The sequence below is a fragment of the Lichenostomus cassidix genome, chromosome 8 (assembly GCF_008360975.1).
Source record: "Lichenostomus cassidix isolate B80296 chromosome 8, HeHo_3.0, whole genome shotgun sequence".
Taxonomy (NCBI): Eukaryota; Metazoa; Chordata; class Aves; order Passeriformes; family Meliphagidae; genus Lichenostomus; species Lichenostomus cassidix.
In genome coordinates, this window is record NC_139489.1 from 20,463,719 (window position 1) to 20,476,489 (window position 12,771).

The 12,771-nt window shown below is 35.9% G+C and overlaps 1 protein-coding gene and 1 long non-coding RNA gene across 4 annotated transcripts; one reads left to right on the forward strand and one right to left on the reverse strand.

Annotated features, from left to right (window-relative positions):
* The first annotated feature begins 499 nt into the window (after positions 1-499).
* On the forward strand, positions 500-3,037 carry LOC146434009 (uncharacterized). Its single transcript, XR_014853786.1, has 2 exons — positions 500-769; positions 1,479-3,037. It is a non-coding gene; the product is annotated as an uncharacterized LOC146434009 (long non-coding RNA).
* On the reverse strand, positions 2,474-12,564 carry AKNAD1 (AKNA domain containing 1). Of its 3 annotated transcripts, XM_085068261.1 has the most exons (15): positions 12,410-12,564; positions 10,776-11,914; positions 10,016-10,075; positions 9,593-9,707; positions 9,339-9,490; positions 9,154-9,213; positions 8,532-8,665; positions 8,069-8,183; positions 7,252-7,415; positions 5,863-5,948; positions 5,568-5,687; positions 5,372-5,482; positions 4,497-4,578; positions 3,524-3,671; positions 2,474-2,885 (listed from the first exon to the last, which is right to left on the reverse strand). In XM_085068261.1, the coding sequence occupies exons 2-15, from the start codon at positions 11,835-11,837 to the stop codon at positions 2,766-2,768; spliced, it is 2,529 nt and encodes an 842-aa protein (XP_084924387.1). In that variant the 5' UTR covers positions 11,838-11,914; positions 12,410-12,564; the 3' UTR covers positions 2,474-2,765. The 3 variants fall into 3 exon arrangements, with proteins under 3 accessions (XP_084924387.1, XP_084924388.1, XP_084924389.1); XM_085068262.1 differs by lacking the exon at positions 10,016-10,075; XM_085068263.1 differs by lacking the exon at positions 9,154-9,213.
* Between the last annotated feature and the right edge of the window lie 207 nt (positions 12,565-12,771).

Here is a 12,771-nt window from a genome sequence, read left to right on the forward strand (position 1 = left end):
CTGTAGCTTTCAAATGCACCTAAATGAGTTTGGAATTGAATGTATAATGACTTGTTTTCAATAGGACTACAGAAGCAACACTCGTATATCAACTGGTTCATCAAATAGCACATACATCGCAACCTTAAAAAAATGCAGCAGAAACACCTGCATTGGTTTTCTGAATTCTAGTTTATAACTCTAAGTATCACAGTAAGAATTCAGAGTAAAAGTACTTATCTAAAAAATGCAGTGTTCAACTAGAGATGCGCACTTTGAAATTGGTACTGAACAATTACACTAAAATTACATAAATTTCTTACACCTTTGGCAAGAAGAACCTAATTTTGTTGTAACAACTATATGTAGTTGCATTTTTTTTTCCTAAAGCTGAAAAGCAGTTAAGTACTAAAGAAAATAACTGATATCAGTGTTAAACTTAAGGACTGAAAGAATTTATTTCAGTAGTATATAAAATCCATTGTGTTGAATTTTTTAAAAAAATTTATTGCATAGACTTGAAGAAATTCCACCTCAAAACTTTGGATTACTTTTGTATATTTTGCAGTTAAGTCTTTTTCCAGGTGTCTGCTTCAGGCCTAAGTGCTATCACCAGCTCAGTCTGATAGATGATAACTCAAAAGTCTTAGTCTCTTTGTTTTGGTATCCCTTACCCATTTTTTCCATCAGGCAAACAAAACCAAACCTTACTGCAAAGGTGAAATAATTGAGATGCTTTGTGATAGGAAATCTGACACCAATATGTAGCTCAAAACAGCTTATGAAGGGGGTAAGTAGAAGTTTCATTCAAGATGTTTGGGGTTTTTTCCCCAAGGATCTTACCTGCTACATTTTTTTCTAGATCAAGAATGATTTTATCAAGAATGGGAAAGAATTGTATCAAAATAAACATCTCCCTCCTAAATTTAGTATTTCAGCGTACATATACAAGGTATATTGTAATTTGGAATGTGTATTTTCATATTATGCATCTTAAAATACTTAACTAATGCTACATGTGGGTCTAGCAATTGATTTTTCTAAGTTGAATCTGGAAATCTGGACAAGATTCAGAAATGACCAGGAGGAAAATCAAAGGTGTGTAATAATTTTCATGTCAAGAATAACTAGACTAGGATCCTTGAACAAGGGGAAAAATGATGGTAGAATGTGTCATGGAAGCCTGAAAAATCCTGTTAATGTTGAGACTGAAGGGACAGATGTGTTATCTTCCTATTCAGTGTGTGAAGTAACACATGAAACCCACAGCTGTCAAATCAGAACAAAAGGACCTTTAGCATCTGAAGTGTCATGCAATAATGGCATACTCTAAATAGTTATGTGGGGTGAAAAATCCTCAAATAATACAAGTCTTTATATGGCTAATAAGTAAAAATGTTAACTGCTGATTTGGAAGGATTCTGAGCTTTCAATTTGCCAGAGAATGTTCTCAGGAAATGTCACTACGTGATTGTCTTACTCAGTATGTTCTTTTTTAGGCAGTTGCTCTCAGGCACAGGACAGCAGGTTCAGTGGTCCAGGATAAACAAAAGGTCTAGTTGTTCTTGTGATGTGGAGAGATTTCTGTGAAAGAGAGGAATCTATTTTTTTATTGCATCGAGGAAGCCTGCAGCAAGTTAATTTGCAAATAATGGGGACATTCCAAACATTAAACTAAATAAAGCAAGAACATAATAAGCAGAGGCAAATGAAGTTACAAGGATATACAGTAAGAGGCTAAGGAGGAAAAGAGTTTAGTGGTATTGCTGGCTGTGAAGTATGGAAGAAGCCCTGAAAAAAGCCATTGACTCAGCCTAGTGAGTAAGTGGCACATGGCAGTGAGTTTAGCAATCACTGCCTTTGTGAACAGAGTCTGGATTATTTCTGCCTCCACCACTGATGAGACTACTCAGGTTTGCATGAAAATGACTGTCCTTTTTAAGGAATGCACTGGCATTTCTAATTTGTTTTTCACTGGTCCTTATATATACTGGGTTCAGTGAATAGCATCCCTGATAATACAAGGCTGTTAACTGCTTACTTTTAATAACTGCAGTTAAATGGATGTTAGAAGGAGAATAATAGATGACTTTTCTTGGCCCATTGAATTTCTACAGTATTTAAAAATTTTCCAGCTGACTTACTTACCATCAGCTAAAATCTCAAAGCCAGATATTTGACACGTTAAGGACATCGCATTGAAGGAACCAATTTAATTGTTACAAATACATAAACATGCAAGGCAGCTTCTTAAAAACAAGCACCTCTCAATGTAGGGCACTCTAAAACAAAAATAATTACGAATGTTGACTATGACTTGGTATGTTAGCATGATGTTTCCTTCTAGATGTCTCAGGTACAGAGGCTGTTTTCTTTTGGTGTCCTTAAGCAGCTGCTGTTGAAGTGGGGGAAAAAATGATACGTAATGACTTCAGTAATGACTGAAGATTATTCTTGCACTTGGGAGTGCGGGAAATCAGAGTCAAAAGGTTAATTTGGTTTAAGCCAGTTTTTATTAAGCTATCTTAAGTGAATTCTTAGGGTATCTGTACACAGTAGTGGGGATTTGCCAGCCTACTAAAGACTTCCAGTAGAATTAATAATTTGTTTTACAGTTCTGAGTGTAAATGTGGAATGCCTGTATGCTCTGCTTTGTACTAACAGGTACAGAACAGCTGACAAAGTTAGCTAGCTGACTTTTTGATGTTTGTATTCATAATTTTATTTTTGCAGAGGTACTAACTCTTCAGTATGAACCAGCAGAATATAACATTTGAACTAGGTAATTAAAACTGTTTTCTTTTAACTTCTGCTAGATCTTCTGAAACTGCTTGTACCATTCGTTCTGTAGCTTTCTTCAAACTGTTTGCTGTCTGTATGGCATGATCCAGAGTAGAACTTAAAATCTGTTGGAAATAATAAAATTTAGCCTTGTTAATAGTGAAGGCAAATGTATACACAGGTATTGGAAAAGGTGATGTTTAAGGTTTTGTGCGTGATTTTCACTCTGAAGACATGTTGAGAAGTAAAAATTGAGTCATGATAGTCTGCTCCAGGATTGAAGATGCAAGAATCTGTTCTTTCTTTCTTTCTTTCTCTCTTTCTTTGACTATGTATGTATTCCTTTGAACTGAGGGATAATTACACCTTTCTAATGTGTCAGCTCCAGTGTGGTGTATGGTTTTGGTACTGAGAAGGCTTTCTTGAGGTTCTGAGAGTAGTTTGTCTAGCTAGACTTTGTTTCAGTATATGAAACAATTCTAGAGATAAGATCCAGTGCTATGTTTTGGTCTACTTCACCATTTATACAGGGATTAAATTGCATAACAAGTATGTACATACCTATATGAAGCAATATACTAATACATAAACTAAAATGCTTGGTTTTTTGAACTCCCTCTTCTCTTACCCTCAAATGGACTACACTTGCTTAGATTGTAGTAATCAGCTTGCTAAGAATGGGATGTTCAATAGTGCCATGATGTAGGGAGATAATCCTTTCAAGAAAGTTGTGTGGCTTTTAATTTTCACTCTAAAGTCTTACATTTGCATAGGAGTCATTGGCACTTCTGTTTCTGATGTTGACTGCAGATTTCCTTTGGGCAGATTTCTTGCTGGGTATGTACTGATGTGAAAGGATAATTTTATCACATGTGCTTGAACAGCAGGTTTTGGCAGCCTCAAAGGATTTCCTAAAGATATATAGAATAAAATACAAACAAGTTAAAAAAAAAAAAAAAGAATTTCTAAGTGATGAATTACATACATATACCTTGATAGCACTCAGTTGCAAGTTAATTTTATGGTGAGTAGAATTTTCCATAGAATTGTAAAGCACAGTCCATCATTATATGTGTTCCATCTGTACTGCAACGAGACACAAAATGTTCTAGGATGCAGAGTAAGGAACTTTCTCATAATAGCAGCACTCTTTTGCTGCTGTAACTTTCTCTCACAGTGTTCAATGCCATTGATTCTCAAGTGCAGCTGCTGTACTTCCAGGCAATTACTGCTATTGAGTAAAGCTGTCAAAAAATACTGTGACAAAACTTGTTTGCATTTCAATCTAGTCTGTGCTACTGTTAGGAATCCATTTTATTTCTGTCTCGCGGTGTAATTTAGTGTTAACAACAATTAAAATTAGGATTGTTACTTAGAGAGAAATAGTTGGTAGCAAATAGAGCTGCATCCTTATGATACAGGCCTACTTTTGAATCTTTGAATGGGAACATCCTCTTCAAGTGAATTTTTTTTGATTACTAAATGTGTCCGCTAAACAAGTTACATTTTTACTCTTCATTAAATTAGAAGGAGTGAAGAACTACTCTGAGAATTGTTTACACATGTTCTTAGAGTAAATATTTTAATTTCACCAAAGAGTGAAATTCTAATATACAACATGCACTGCAAAGCATAAAACATTCTTCCTGCTTATGATGCTGGTGTGGCTTTTTCCCATGCTGAATCTTCAACAGTGGGGTTCTCTGTTGTACTACATAGTTACTGCTACAGCTTACCTTTCACAAACTCTGGTTACAACTTCATTTGGCTGTTTGGTTTTTTGAGCCTTTTGAGTGGAGATTCTCTTCTGTGAATAAGCTTGAGTTGTTGAGGCCATGTTTAAAACAAAAAGGAAATTTTCTGTGTGTTTTAACTTTTTTTTTCTCTTTAGCATAAATAAAGGTCAAGTAATTATCACTGCTGAATAAACCTTGAATAAGTTTAAAGGTTTTTTAAATGAGGACAGATTAACCTTTTTGTGTTTGCTCTTGAATTCAGTTGGCAAATGTTATGCAGATTTATATTCAACTTCAGACAGTGAAACATTGCAGGGGGAAGTGTCGAATAATCAGACTCTCATAATCCTAATAATTACATGAATACTACTTTGATTTATGGTTTCACAGGATTGCTAGACAAGTAGCTAATTTATACTTTCTTCTTGATGAAATTTTGTACTTTTCTTTAAGCAGTTTTTTCTTATACTAGAGGAGGAGTCTAAATGACTTTAAAAGGTAGATATTCAGAAGTTCAACATATAATTTTTTTTTTAAATTAGGCTTTCCTTGACGTTTCTGCATGTCACACCATCTGAGTGTAGAGCTGGAATTTTCTTTAGTACTTGTTTATATTATGTTAGGTAATGGCTGGCACTATAAAATTTGGCACACTAGTGCCTTATTTTCATACTCTTTCATGTGGCTCTGCAAAATGAGATATTCCTGCCATAAATGAAATATGAAAGGGATTCCTCTCATAAAGAACCAGAGAAGGTTAAAGCTGCAGTGCATGGAGATTAAACTTCACCAGGTATGTAAAAGTTGGATTTACAATGCTAATCACTGCTTATAGCCTGTGTTTGTTAATCATTTCAGTAGCATATCCTACTTACAGGATGAACCAGAACTTTTATTTCTACATAGGGTGCCAGACTGAACAGACTCTTTGTAATTCCCGAGTTTTACTTGATCTCTGCTTCCCCTGGAGCATCTGCATCTAAATCCTGGAAACAGAGACATGTTGTTTAGAAAAACAAACTATAAAGAAATGTTTCTTTATAAATGTTAATATTTTTGCAATCACTCTACCTTTTCTCTCTCCACATGATCTCGTATTTAACGATTTGGAACTTAGAGTGTCACAGTTGACAAGGTCGTTGCTCTGTGAATCATAAGAATTGTAGGCTGAGAAGTCTTCTGGATCACTGCCTAAAATTCAGAAGATAAGTTAAAAGGGTCTGAAATACTAGAAACTTTGGCTAGTGTACTCAGGTAATTATTTGGCTTTCAGCACCATAATAGACATAAAAGGAATGTATTTCTTCACAGGATTCCATAGCAAGTTTAAGCACAGTTCTGACCTTTGTATGCCATTATGACTTACTCAGGTTGGTATCTGATAAATCAGTTGGTTTTCTCTGCATGAAGAGTGAAGATGTTCCAGTTTTTCTTTCCTGGATGTTTGTATTTCTTTGAACATGAAAACAGAATGATATTTTAGTTTTATCTTAATATTTCTGTGAGATTTATAAGCATCTTATAGTAATCACTAATCACTTCTTAGTTGAGAAGAAATCAAATGTATTCACAGAAAGAACTCTGCCTGTATCGGTTATCTGAAAAGGTGGGAAGCAGAAGTTTAAATTAATAATTAACCACTTGCAAAATAATGAACCCTTTCATTAAAGGACACATTCTGACAAAAGCAGCCTGACTTACCACAGCTGTTAAATGTGCTTAAAGGTCTTGATAATCCTGTATTTCAATAGTAAAGTAGTATGAAATTTTAGATACTTATATCTTTTACCACTGAGAGTGTTTCCATACAACATGCATTAAATATGATTTGGTTTCTAACATTGAGCTGTTACTAAGGCTTTAATTTAATGCCTTTAGATAATTAGAGGAATATTTGAGGTATATCTTCTTAGAGAACAAGAATAAAGTTCCTTGTTGGAGTTATTTGATGTGTATTTTTAACTTAAGGTGTACAGGATCATCAAGTTGATTTGGAAAATTTTCTGCCCATTCATGAACATAATGATTAGAAGATTGACCTAATATTCTTTCAATGACAGAGAAAAAAGTTGAAGCTAGGTGTGTTTTACTAGACAACTGTTAACATTTACCCTGTAAAATAATCTGACAGAATTACGTTAATATGACTGAGTTCTGGGCTGGATGAATTCATTTCCCAGAAGCTGTGCTTCTCTACTGGAACTTAGTTCAGCTCTCTTTTTTTTTTTTAAACCTTAGATTGGTTAAGAGTATACCATTTATTTTATTTTTCTAATCTCATTGAGATGCTTAACATGTACAAAATACTTCCCAGGAGGGTGGAGATGGTATCTATATTTTTCACATGGTTTTGATGGTTAATTAGGTAAGATTCTGCGTCCCTCCCTTTTCTTGTTTAATTAAAAATACCACACAAATATTGGCAAATAATCTTTTACTGGCACTGTACTTTGGCTAGTCATTCACATCCTGAATTTGTGTGGCTGTCATGAATTTATACAGGAATATAATTTAACTTCTAGGTGAAAATGATGGTAATGTTTTGGCTTCAGGAAATACTTTCAGACTGAAGGTAGGAAGACCAGGCTGGGAGGAATTCTTGGGTATATAGTTATAGAGTTTTGTAGAAGTTTTATTCTGGAAATATTCCTGCTGCTTTTCAGAGATTTCAGTCATCCCAATTTTCTTATTCAGCAAATAATTTAACATATATTTTTATGAAAACATCAACAGCTGTTTCCAAGTTTTCACTTACATGTGAAGACAAAGATGGCACTTTTTGCCATCTAAAGAAAGTTGATTTGTTGGTGGGATTATATCAGTTTTCTGACTTTTTTCTCCCTCATGGTTCTTGTGAAGAAATGGAGTTTCAGTACCTCTTCTTTGTGGAGGATGAGCAATGCTTGAAACTACCGAGCTCTGTACAAAGTAACAATAGTGTAGATACAGGTTTCTGTGGGCCTTGCAAGGTACATGACTCCTACCAACCAGCACCTCCTGAGGTTCTCTTAACATTTTTCTCTAAAGCCCAAGTTACCTAAAACATTGATTATGAAAGTATTTGTTGAGACTTACCTGTAGATTAGAAGGAAGTATTTTTTTTTTTTGTGGGGGTGTGTATTTATGATCTGGGACAAAATACTACCATTCTTAGCAGTAAACTCAATTTTCTATAGCACAATACTCCTTGATCATCTAGTAATTCTGCACCTTAAGAATCTCGGACAAAGTAATCTTTGCTCCCATTAAATGATAGTGATTAATTCCCCAAACCAAAGCAGGCCTGTAGAAGTTAAATTAGCTACTCGTATTTTCTTACTGTGAAATAAATACTTTTGAAACTGGAACTAAGGCCATTCAGTATAGTTGTGTTTTTATACTTAGGTTTCTCTTACAGTTAATGACATATTACGAAGTTAATATTTCATAAAAAATACTATCTTTTGAAGTAACATGCTATCTAAAAGCTACATACTGTTACTAAAGGAGAACAATCCCACAACTGCACTAGGGATCTTGAGACTTGCATCAGTAAATCAGAATAACTGTAGTCTTTAGTAAAACTCAGTTACCTGGGCAGATTCAAAGGAAGTCAGCAAAGATGACAGGCTGCCCTTGCTGTCATCCATTTGTTCTTGAATGTCTTCAAGCAGCATGCCAAGTCTGAATATTCCTCCTTCCACCCTTCTAAATCCAATCACAATCCACAGTTAGTTAAAACTATATAAGCTGATCATTTTTTTCCTTATCATGATAACAATAGTGGACATTGCAGTACATTTCCCATAGGAGAAAAATAAATTTTATGGAGTTGACATAGTCCCTTGTAAGTATTTGAATTAATCCAATGACATCCCAGTTCCAAGTAGGATATGTAACGCCCAAGATGAATTTTGGCCAAATAATTTTCAGTTTACCACATTAAGATACTATTTTCGCTTCAGGAAAAGTCTAAAGAATAATCGAAGTAAAAGTTTTAAGACACTCAGAATAGAGAAAATACACTAATGTACTACTTAGCACTTATGTTCTAACCTCTCAGGATCAAACTCTCCAAGGTTGATAGGCTTGTCCTTGTAGTTGTGCAGCTGTAAGTTGTGGTGCTTTTCTCTAGCTGTTAAATAATTCCTTTCCAAGACATCAAGGTATCTTTTCAGTTGATTTAATGCCTTCATCAATAAGAAATAATTCAATACAAAATGTCATGATAATTTAGCTTAAGTAGCTATCACTATGTCTTGCTATGTAAGCCAGCTGCTCTTTGCAGTGCTGTTGGTAAGAATTTTGGTAGTTCTCTGAATTGAAACAGGACTGCATATTATACATTCACCTAGTACTCTGTGCTGCTCTATTATATCCAAGTAAAATAATAAAAAAATACTTCTGAACTATGCCTTACACATCAAAATTCCTAACTTACATGGCAACTTCAAGCTTTTTATTAATAGTTATACATTGGAATCCTTAGAAGATTTAAGAATTCATCCACCTACTAAAGACCTTAATTTTTGTTTCTTAAACTCATACCTTCAGTCTGATTCAAGAAGAAGAGTAAACATCCATTTGAGGTAAACATCAAGCATCTTGCCAGAAAATTGTAAGTCTACAGCCATTTAAAGTGCATTTCAGATAGCTCAAAATACTTAAATTGATTTACCAGATATTTGTCTCGTAAAAGGAATGTTTCTTGGGTCATATGCTTAGAGAAGTCTTCCACCTTCAAGACAAAATATTGGACTTTTATTATATTTATAAAAATATGCCAAGTGAATATGTAATTTGAGCATTGCTGCAAAGTATATATTGAGAAGTTAAAGTGTATTTCAGAAACAGAGCTCTTACTTTCTTAGTCAGTTGATCTGTCTGATCCTTTAGTATTTGAGATATCTTTTCCCCTAGTGTTAGTTCTGGCAGTGAATCAGAAGAATTTAGACACTGTGCTTCTACTGTACCAGCTGCTGGTATTGTTGATGCTGCTGTTCCAGGCTGCAGTCCTATGTAAGACAAGGTAAGATTGATCAATTGCAATTTCTGCCCCAAAGTGTAATCAAATTACATTAAATAGTCATTTGCATAGTTACTGTAATTTTATTTACTTGTTTTAAGCAAACCATGTGTAGCTGGTACAGGGATAGGAGTATGTAATGTGATGACATCAGGTGGTGTCCCAGTGTCTCCTGAGGAAACTGCAAAGTCTGACTGAGGAAGTATCTGTTAAAATGAGAACTTTCATTAGAGATACAATGCATAGAACACTTATGGACATAGCAAAAAACTTTATCTCAAAATACAAAATATTAATGAAATTTTTATTGTAACAGTACCATTTATTTTTCTGAGTTGATAGTTAGATGTATGAAGTGTCTCATTGTATAAATACTTAAGATATTTCCATTCTGTGTTGTGAAAATACAGAGGACTTGTATGAATGGGAAATACAATATGAAGGTAACAAAATAGTTTTAGGGGATGGTCACAGTCCTAAAGAAGAATGACTTAAAGTATTTTGAGAGATTTACCTTAGGATAAAACCTCAGATGGTCAATATGATTCTGGGTGTCAGCATGCTGCGTCAGCATCTCATTTGCAGCCAGGAAATAATAGGGAAAACTATTAAAACTTGTTGTAACATCTCAAGCAGTTCACTAAGATGTAAATCTAGGAATGGAATTAAGAATCTGTAAGGCTCCGTGAGTGAGCTTCATGTCAGGGCGTGAAACTGAGCAGTGGTTATCTAATTACTAATAAGCTTTAAAATAAAGTCACTACCATAAGAGAAATATTGTTGTCAAAAAATCCTTTAAAAATAATTGACTTTTCAATAAATACCAGTCTCAGTAGTTGAAGAGTGTTAGGTGTGAAAAAGGCAAAGATGTCTTAACATAGGCACAGTATAAAAATAGAATGTTCTTAAAAATATATTTGAAGTATTTTTTGTGAATTTAAACATTTAAATATAACACTAGAAATAACAGTTTATAGTGAATTTCCTAATGATTTGATCAGATGCTTTGTCATCACAAACAATACTCCAGTGTTAAATACTGGAGTATTAAATAATACTCGGCCTTTAAATAATTGGTAATGACACTTCTGTATAAAGTCAATCCCACAAAACTTTATTTGTGAAAGCAGTTTTTGAGTCAAGTGATGTACTCACTGATACCTGCAGAGTGCCTACGTGAACTAGTCATGTTAGATTTTAAGGGACACAGAATATCTTCTTACAATAAACTACTCTTACCCAGTATAAAGAATTTCTCCAAGCATCTCAATTACCTGTAGCTGTTGCAGCAGTTCTGAAATACTCATTTCTTCTTGGTTCTCTACTTCAGCAGAATTGAAGTAATTCTTATTTTCCAGAATGTTGTTCACAGTTACTGATTTACTTGGCAAAATAGGGAAGGGTTTTGTTCTCCCAGTTGAAGGAACTGAGTTAATATTGTCAGTCCTTTTTGGTACTTTAACTTCTGATGCAACTTCAGAGAAATCAGGAAGAAAATAGTGTGCTTGTTCTTTGCCATATTTGAGCTCCCAAGGTGAAACTGTTTTCTTAAATGGGGCTCTCTCATCTTTCATGTTTTGAAAGGTATGTGTATCTTCAGTCTCATTAATCAATTGTGAATATTCTTGTCTGCACCCACACTTACCAGGAGAAGAAATAGGTTTCTTTGAAACAGATCTATTTTCATTTTTGTCCCCAGCTTTTACTTCCTTGTGCTTTTCTGAGGGATACTCCTCAGAGCTCATGTCCCATTGTTCATGCATTAAAGGGCCTTTGATGTGTTCTGAAGGCTCAGGTTTGCTCCCACTGTCATCAACACTTTCAGTAAAGGATGTCTCTGGTATCGTCTCACATTCAATTAAGTGGCATGTGCTTAGTAACTCTCCCCTAGAAAAATGACGCAGGAGGACATTGGACATTTTGGAGGTAGTTACATGTTCTTTGCTAGAATTACCAACAGGTAATTCCTTCTTGAAGGAAGCTTCACTTCCAGGCATTTCAGCTGAAACACCAGTTGTTCCTCTGGTGCCTTTATGATGACTGGAGAATTCTTCAGGCTGTGCATGAGTTTCATAATTGGCTGCTGCATTTATGTTTTTGTTATCTTCAGAACAGTCTAAGTTTAAAATACTAGAAATGTCTTTTGCACAAGTACAGTAATTGAAATTATTTGAATTATTGTTGTATTTACAGCTTATTCCTAGATCTCCATCATAAACTAAGTCATCTTGTTCCTCTTCAGTTGCATCTGTGCTACAGACTAATGCATCTGAAAATGAATTATTCATTTGGGCTTTCATCCAGTCTGGCAGTTTGCACTTTTCTGTAGTCTCCATATCCAGTTTATGTAGAATACGAATTCCATTGTTTTGCCAGTTGTGGATAGAGCTTTTATTATTGCATGGATCAAAATCTGGAATGTATGAGTAATAATTATTTTATACTTAAATACCCATGAGAATAATACCTAGTTATCGATTTACTTAATATTTAATTATCTACCTACTGCAGTTTTTTTAGAACAATTGTACTGACATGGATACTTCACTATTTGCACGAAGTCTGCATTAACTGCTGGAGGAAATAGGGAGACACAAATGACAAAGCAGCGGGAGCATGCTGCTGCCAGGTCCCTGTCCTTGCTCATTAATCCTGCTGTAATGGTAAACCCAAAAAAACTTGGTAACAGAGCCACGAGTGGTACTAGAGTTCAACCTCAGGTTAAAAAAACCCAAATAAAATCCCAACCCCCTTTTCCCCGCCTTTCCCTCACCACTCTAAAGTATTTTTTTAGTTCATGCTCCAGAGAAAGATCACACTTTTTTTCCCCCAATTTACTTCTCGTCCCCGTCCATCAGATAAAATGCAATTAATTAGCAGCTCAGCATCATAAAATGCATTGTTTCACCTTGTCTGCAGTCGCTCGAGGCGGCAGAAGCGAACTTGCAGCCTGACTTTCCTGCGAGCACCAGCGCGCCCGTGCCACTCCCATCCGCGGGGGCAGCGCGGTTGTGCAGCAAGGGCCGAGCGGCCGCTGTCTCATTCCCCGGCCCTCCCCCGGGAGCGCGTTGGACGAGCGGGGGCACGGTGCCGGGCGGTGCCCGCTGCCCGCTGCCCGCCCCTAGCGCCGTGTGCCCGCTGCCCGCTGCCCGCGCCCCGCCCCGCGCCGCCATTGGTCCGTGCGGATGATGCGCCGCGCCGCCCTGGCCGTTGGCAGCCGCGCCCCTGGGGCCGGGCGCGCGCGGCCGCGATTGGCGGGCCGGAGGAGCG